The 8,715-nt window shown below is 39.6% G+C and overlaps 1 protein-coding gene across 1 annotated transcript; it reads left to right on the top strand.

Moving 5' to 3' along the window:
• The first annotated feature begins 20 nt into the window (after nt 1-20).
• On the top strand, nt 21-4,627 carry paqr9 (progestin and adipoQ receptor family member 9). Its single transcript, XM_020594987.1, has 2 exons — nt 21-926; nt 2,624-4,627. Exon 2 carries the CDS (start codon nt 3,413-3,415, stop codon nt 4,571-4,573), a length of 1,161 nt encoding a protein of 386 aa, XP_020450643.1. The 5' UTR covers nt 21-926; nt 2,624-3,412; the 3' UTR covers nt 4,574-4,627.
• Nucleotides 4,628-8,715: the final 4,088 nt, after the last annotated feature.

Here is an 8,715-nt window from a genome sequence, read left to right as displayed (position 1 = left end):
GTAGGGGGAAGAAACTGGGTGAAGGGTGAAGTTAGGTTCAGATTAGGGTAGGAGGAACCACACTTCTATACCTAAACCCTGGGCTAAACATGACATCCCTGTGGCTAGATCTGCAGAGATTTTTAAGTGCATCTTTAGAGAAGCATTATTCCGGCCTTATATCTCAGGGGAGACTAGGAAATGGCCAGTCCATCATCCTCCTCCTACACCCCATCCTGCTAAAATGGCTGGTTCAAAGACTTCCTGACATCCGGCCACACCAGTCAGTGCTGGAGGGTGAATGAACAGATGGATGGCCAGGGTCGCTTGCCTGTGGGGCTAGTTTACTGATACACAGATAAGCATTTTCTTTTCTCTGTGTGTAATGTTGCAAAAAGTAGCTGTACTGAGCCATCAGAATAAGTCTTGTTTGTACAGGCAATACATTGTATACAATAATATATGTTATATAGACAATATAAGTACCAATAAAGCTTTGTGAGGTACAATATTAAGCCAATGTTTGCAATAGCCTATATAGATAGATTAAATTAGAATTGGCTAGAATAAAAACAAACAAACCATTTATTCAAAATAGTACTGTATAATTGAAATTCTCCAAGGAAAGTGAGAAGTGTCACAGGAAGATTGAAATTTGTGCGGTAATTCTTTATAACCTGTTGTTGCTATTTAAACGGATTTCTTTTTCCTTCTGAACCACTTTTCAGGACCCCCAGTGACTGGGAAATAGCTATAAGATCCGTCACTGTAGATAAGATTGCTCTGTATAAGCAATGACAGAACTTAGTAATAATGATATTGTTACATATAGGCTGTAAAATACTTTAGTGCATGTGTAACAGGTCGAGATAAGAGAGGCGGCGGGAGGCGCATACTGATTCTCTAACAGGATTGCTCAACAGGGATGGCCTGTGCATTTTGATCAGGTAACGGGGACACCGTTAGAACGCCACCATTTTACTTCCTCCGATTTACTTTTAATCTGTTCCGGTCCTGACTCCCGTATGCCGAGGTCGACTCACAAAAATACATGGAAGGAAAATGCAGTTTTATGAAAGCCTTAAATTAGTTCGGCTGTCAGTTGAACTGCTTCAGTGAGGTAGGACGAGACCGGAAACTAAGTACATTTGCCTTCAAAACAAAAGAGTCATGTTTTCATTTTTCCCCCAAATTGCAAATTTGTCAGACCTTTGTTGAGCCCACCATGTTTACTGGGCAAATGTAATGATTCATAATGCTAGAAAAAAGTTAGTTTGTTTAGACAACACTGCTATACTATACTGTACTGTACTATCTAATGAATGTTGGAATGTGCAAGTTTGGAAGTGTACTATTATCTAATAAATAAGTGCCTAAATATGCTAATAAAAATATTTTTCTAAACTGAAATGTAGGCTAGTGTTAATTTTAAAAAAATCATTGAAGAAAATAAAGAATTTTACTAATGCCATATGACCATTTGAACTCGATTTTAGTAGCATATATATATATAAACAAATTTTAGAAAGGTGATTTATAGTGATATAGTGATTTATATTAAAATGTATCATCCAGATTTTTGTTACAAAAAGTCTGAATGAGTGAAATCTTTTGGGATTATAGATGTAATGCCAAAATTAGGTGGTATTTTTACTGGACAAAAACCAGAGCTGAGCTCCTGAAAAATATACTTACAGTCTAGCTTTTACATACAGTATTTTTACACTTTTTCACTTGTTATTTATATGTATCTATACTATGCAATTACACAATACATAGGCCTATAGCCTACAATGTTTCCTAACTGTAGATTCTGATAATAAATCAGAATCAGAATCTGCTTTATTGACCAGGTGTGTCGGACACACGAGGAATTTGACTCTGGTACATCAGCTCTCAATGTGTATGTACATATCCCCATGCAAGGGGCAAGTAAACAGTAAACCAGCATAAGGCTGTGTAATATAACAAAATAAGCAGTGTTAACAAGCAACAAACAGTGCAAACAATGCAAAATAAGCAGTATAAACAGGCAGTAAACAATGCAGACAGACAAAGGAATGCGCATTGAAATGAGATAAATAGGAATAAAATCAGAGTACTTAAAAATAGAGACCTGTACGAATCTGTATAATCTGTACAATGTATATTTACAGGTATTGCACTGAGGGTTATTGTCCAGTCAAAGGTTCAATGAATGGTCCTGTTAATAAAGACATTTTAATTTGATGAGGTGCTATGTGAGTCACGTATATGTAGTTGTCCTGGTAGGTATTTGGAATCTAGCATTATCCATCCACCGCACCCCTGTGTCCCCTGAATCTACCAATATGACCTCTAAAAAGTATTACATCACAGCCCCTGGGTTTTATTTTGAAAATCTAAACGGGAACCCCGGCATTGACGCACGAGTAACTTAACGGTGGTACCTATTAAGCCGTCTCTGGTTGTCAGCGTTAAGCTGAAATACCGGCTAGTTAAGATTCTGAGGACTCGACACTAACGGCAGCGTGCTAGCTTATACTTACGAAATCATTTCTGCAATTCCCGGTTATATAATGGGTTTTTTTTAAAGTGATCTTGTATTGAAAGACTGAGCACCGGCATGTTTTTTTCACCCCCTGCGACTTATTCTTTTCTGCAGCGCCCTACAGTGAAACGCAATGGAAACTGGATGAATTTAAACTCAGATGTGGATACAGACAACAGACCAGGAACAACAGGAGGAATACAAGTCCAGAATAGTCTAATATAACAGTGACTGCCAACATGACCTACATACCACAGAGCTTCATGGACGCATCTAAAGGACATCTCTGCTGTAATGATACAATGGACAGTAATTGAAGTGCTGCTCAACCTTGTAACACTGTAATAAGTGACCTTCATTTTATTTGCTGCTGCAGAACTATGCATAACAAGCTGTGAACATGTATATGAGTGAACAAGAAAAACATCTGTAAGGATCATGTCCTATGCAAAATAGCGGACCAAGATCAATAGCGTGATATGCTTCCTGTACAGGATATTTTGCTGACCTTCTATAAAGCTCTGGCGTCAAAGAGGAAACCAAAAAGAAAAAGTTAACCTGGCCTGAGTCTGCTGGATTCTGCACTCTCTCCAGCCAGTCTCTCTCAGTATACCACCTGATTGTATACTGCCTCTGCTCTTTGGATCAGCCTACAACACGCAAGGCCCCACAACTGGAACCAGGATCAAAAGTCCAAAGAACACCCAGGGTGAAAGGTCTTTTCCAGCTAGAGCACCTATGCCTTATTCACTTATGAACAACAGATTGTATGGTAGTGATCACTAATTACGCTGTGATCAATAACAAAGTCAATAGCCAAGCAATAAAAACTGAAGTGCTTTGCAGGAAAGGTCAGATACAAATAGACATTCTTGGCATTCAGCAACTTAAACTGTTGCCATTATGCTCCTGAACTGTGGTCAGCCATTACCTCTTCTGAGACATACAGATGTTCCACCTCGGGTCATAGAAAATTTCATCCTGACTGGGTACCGCTTCCCAAACTACAGCCTAAGAGAATGCTTGCTATCAGCATTCAGGCCTACCAATGAAACAGGCAACTTCTGGACACACTTCCTCCCAGTTTTCATTTTTTTCTACTATTTTATGGAGGTGTTTGGTTGGGATGGCGCACCGCATAGTGATGCTCCTTTCTTCTATCCATTGTGGAACTACTTTATTGGGGTGTTCTGTCTGCTAATGGCTAGCAGCATGGCCCACCTGCTCAACTCAATGTCTCTGGTGGTAAGAGAAGTCTGCTTCTTTGTGGATTATGGTACTATCAGTGCCTACACAGTTGGTTCATCACTGGCATACTACTACTATATCCATCCTCGGGCAGGGATAGTGGAGACAGGAGAACATAACATCTCCCATATGGACTTGAAACATGAACCAACAAGGGTTCCTGTATCATCCTATGCAATCCCAGAGTTCAGTGTGTTTTTTGAAACCTTATATATCCCATGCACATGTGCTGTAGCAATCATTTGTGTCATATCTTGCTGCAATACTCGCCTGAAGTGGAAGCAGCATCGATACATCATCCGGACCTTTGTGTTCCTCCTGCCATTCCTTAGCTCTTCCACGCCAGTCTTCTACCGCCTCTTCACCAAATCTCCTTATTCCACCACCTCAGCCTCCTTTGTTACTTCCAGCACTATGTCCAAGTTCTTCTATCACCACTGCCTCTGGCTGCTGGTGTCAGCTGTCTTCAACATCAGCAAGTTCCCAGAGCGACTGGCCCCAGGTCGCTTTGACATCTGGGGGCACAGCCACCAGTGGTTCCACTGCTTTACGTTTTTGTCCATCCTTGACGAACTTCACATGATCAAGGCTGAGATGAGAGCCATCCTGCTTAGTCCGACTCTGCTGCTGCCACCTGCCACCTTATCCCACCTACCTGGACCTACCATAGCTTCCACCTACGGGGTGATGCTCCTCCTCCAGACCACCATCATCTCCATCATTTTGTGGTTCTCCTGGCATGCCAACTGCATCTACGGACCTCAGAGAGACCAACTAGCAAAGGAACGCCCCAAGAAACACCTTAAATGTCAGTGATCATACAGATACAGTCAGGGAAAAAATTATTTGAACCCCAGCTGATTTTGTAAGTTTGCCCACTAACAAAGAAATGATCAGTCTACAGTTTCAATGGTAGGTTTATTTGAACAGTGAGAGACACAACAATAACAAAAAAAATCCAGAAAAATGCATTACAAAAAAGTTATACATTAGTTTGCATTTTCATGAATGAAATAGGTATTTGATCCCCTATCAGTCAACAAGATCTCTGGCTCCCAGGTGTATTTTATACAGGTAAGGAGCTGACATTGGGAGCCCTCTCAGCTCGTTACCTGTATAAAAGAGACCTGTCCACAGAAGCAATCAATCAATCCAGATTCCAAACTCTTCACCATGGCCAAGACCAAAGAGCTTTCCAAGGATGTCAGGGACAAGACTGTGGACCTACACAAGGCTGGAATGGGCTACAAGACCATCGCCAAGCACCTGGGTGAGAAGCTGACAACAGTTGGTGCGAATATTCGCAACTGGAAGAAACATAAATTAACTGCCAATCTCCCTTGGTCTGGAGCTCCATGCAAGATCTCACCTCGTGGAGTTTCAATGATAATGAGAACGGTGAGGAATCAGCCCAGAATTACTCGGGAGGAACTTGTCAATGATCTCAAGGCAGCTGGGACCATAGTCACCAAAAAAACAGTTGGTAACACACTACGCCGTGAAGGACTGAAATCCTTCTGTGCCTGCAAGGTCCCCCTGCTCAAGAAAGCACATCTACAGGCCCATTTCAAGTTTGCCACTGAACATCTGACTGATTCAGAGGAAGACTGGGTGAAAGTGTTGTGGTCAGATGAGACCAAAATCGAGCTCTTTGGCATGAACTCAACTCGCCATGTTTGGAGGAGGAGGAATGCTGCCTGACTCCAAAAACACCGTCCCCACCGTCAAATATGGAGGTGGAAACATTATGCTTTGGGGGTGTTTTTCTGCCAAGGGGATCAAATACTTATTTCATTCATGAAAATGCAAATTACTTTATAACTTTTTTGTAATGCATTTTTCTGGATTTTTTGTTATTGTTGTGTCACTCACTGTTGAAATAAACCTACCATTGAAATTGTAGACTGATCATTTCTTTGTTAGTGGGCAAACTTACAAAATCAGCTGGGGTTCAAATAATTTTTTTCCTGACTGTATCTTATATCAGGTTTTTTCTGACTTGTTTTGTTAGGCCTACCTTCTCTTCCTCTGACTTACACAAACAATAATACAAACTCTCATTTCCTCTCTCTTTCCAAGTTACCCTTGCAGCAGGAAGTGTGGTAGCCTTGCCGACATAACAGAAATAGCTGAGAGCTCATAATAGTTATAAAGTAACGCACTTTCAGGGGCCAGTCAAACTTGCCCTGACATTAAGAAGCCATACTTGCTTTCTAACCTTAAATGACATATAACCTTTCTAGAGCATATTATATCCCGCTAACTTGTTGGAATTTGGGTTTTTTTAGATGTAAAATATAGTCATGGTGAAGTCAGTACATCTGCTGTTTTATGGGTTTTATTACACTGATGACCAGATTCCCATAGTGCTCTAGTTAAGGTTGTGTGATGTCAATGTGATGTTTTATCATCAGCTTGAAAAGCCAGCTGCAGTGCATGGAAGTAGTGCACATTATGTACAAGCCTTTTTGCCGACACTTCATGTTAGTAAACTCTACCATTCAAAAGAAGATGGGAACAGCACTTCCCAGTTTGCAGGCCTGCATGATATGTGATGTACAGTACAAACAACCTCTCAGAGCAAAAGCCATAGTTTGGAAAAGCGATGGTTGAAGTAATTGCACTCTCCAGATAAATCCAGTTAATTGTTAATAGCAGTTTGTACCTTTCATGTACTGTTTTTTTTTACATACACATATAAGTCACAGAGCTGATCTCTTTTTATGATAAACATTAACCAGGTAGTCTTTGAAAACATCGGAGGGTCATTTAACAGCACTTTGTGCTGTGCTGAAAGTATTTCTATAATCTTCACTGACTCTTGTTCTGAGTCAAAGAAGTATCCCCTCAAAAACGTTTTAAGCTTAAAAGAACAGATAAAAAAAATAAAATCTTTTGAGACTGTGAGAGGTTCATAGTCTAACCATTCATCTGAAAGAGAGAGAACTGTTTTGTTTGCAGCACTGGAATCAAAACTTAAAACTTGTTTCCCAAGTTGCACAGTTATTTCCTAAACCAAATAGTGATGATAGCCTCAAATGTCCTTGCTGCATTTGTTAAAAGTAAACCACATTTAAATGTGTTATGTTATATTCATCAAAATCAATGCTATATTTCCATGTCAGCTGGGATTGGCTCCAGCCCACCATGCCCCTCGTTAGTACTGTATAAGCAGTATAGTATAGATAATGGAGAGGAAGCATGATTTCAGTTGAGAAATCTAAAAAACAATTCCTTTGCTGAGTTAATTTGCACTCTGAACATGGACCATGACTCAGTGCTCAGACGAATCTTGAAAGAATGTATTTTCATGTTGTTCTGTCATGTCTTTTGTGGTTTTGGTGTCATGTAATCTTTCTCAGAGGGAGTTACTGCTAAGACCTTACTCATCACATTTACCTGTTGATAACTCATATTTGTCACTGTTTAATTTCAAAAATGCTATGATTACCACTATCAGTTCTATTCATATCTGGAGTTGTACTTGTTTTTTGACATGTTCCTTTGCTCAGAAGAAAATGATGATGAGATGGAAGCTGCATAGTTTATGTATGACACTGGAACAAGTACAAAAGGACCATATTGAGTGGCTGGGATAATCATGCTGTTATGATGCACTTTAAAGCTTCCTTAAAGCTCCTCAAAATGTTCCTTTAAGGGTTAAACTTGCAGTACTGTATTATTTCAGAACATTTCAGGTTTAGGTACTGCTATCTAATGAATGCTAATGAATAGAGAGTCAGAGAGATTAATCAGATGATGATGCATCCAGTCCTGAAGCGAGGTTTCTACCTCAATACAGCACTTGTGTCACTCTGTTACTGAGAAGAACCATCGCTGGAACAATTTAGTCTCCTAGACTGTGGATGCCAGACTTGAATTTATCAGTGTTTAAGCAGTGTTAGGTATGTGAATGTCAGACTTATAGGCTACTGTATCTTAAAGTACTCAGGGGTGAATGAAGAACGACACTAATACATTATTTACACTTGCATTTAAATTATAAATTAGTAAATGTGGAGGTTATTACTGTATACTTATAGTACTCTGCTGCTGTTAATGCTGAAAAAGTGAAACCCTCCTGAATTATTGTAATTGATGTGTCAAATACCACTAATAATATGGATTTGAATTTATTGAATAAATCATGCAGAGAACTGTTGTCATTGTGGCTAACATTTGGTCTGACATTTAGGTCCACAGACAGTATCGGCAACTGGATTTCCATTAATTGCTACCGTTATTCAAGATCACAGGAGGATAAATCCTAATGATTGTAATGATGGCAATGTAGTCTTAAATTATTTCTAACACCTGTAAAGCTAAATAAAATTGCATGTATCTTATTTGTTAAATCTAAATGAAAATGTTGAAATGACAATTTGTATTTTAGGGGCCAGTAACTATCAGATTCCCAGATTCTTGTCTTCATAGTGAGGTTGTATCAAGTCACTGCACAGAAGTGTTAGGTGGATGCTGGATGGATAACTGGTAAGAAATAGTCCCAACATATAACTCCCTCTAAAACCACAAACTGTTGTTTTTAACATTAATGATAAAAAGCAAAATACAAAATATTAATTAGAGGTGTTGGTAGATGTACTTTGGTCAGTTTTTAGCTACAATTTATGCTAAGCTAGGCTAACTGTGTGACTCCTGACTCAAGCCACAGACCTGAGGTTGAAAATCAACTTCTCAAGGACAGAAAGCAAGAAGGTATATTGCCCAATATGCTGACTAATGAAGGTTCAACCACTCTGAGCCAGAAGGCTGATCCTCAGATGTCTGTTGCACCCAGTACTTTTTACCATGCTAACTCTGAGAGTCCAAATAACTTCAAAACAGTGCTGATTTATTCAATGAACACAGGTAAAAATTAACATTACATGCTCAGGTATCTTGCACCTCCAACATGCACGCAGGCAGCTGAAAGATGAAAGACCCTGAACCACAACAGG

This window comes from Monopterus albus, unplaced genomic scaffold, assembly GCF_001952655.1.
Source record: "Monopterus albus unplaced genomic scaffold, M_albus_1.0 scaffold25.1, whole genome shotgun sequence".
Lineage (NCBI taxonomy): Eukaryota > Metazoa > Chordata > Actinopteri > Synbranchiformes > Synbranchidae > Monopterus > Monopterus albus.
Note: the sequence above shows the minus strand (reverse complement) of the source record. Positions and strands in the feature narration are given on the sequence as shown.

Excerpts from the sequence above, each read along its gene's own strand:
- paqr9 (XM_020594987.1), top strand. The coding sequence starts at position 3,413 with ATGCTCCTGAACTGTGGTCAGCCATTACCTCTTCTGAGACATACAGAT.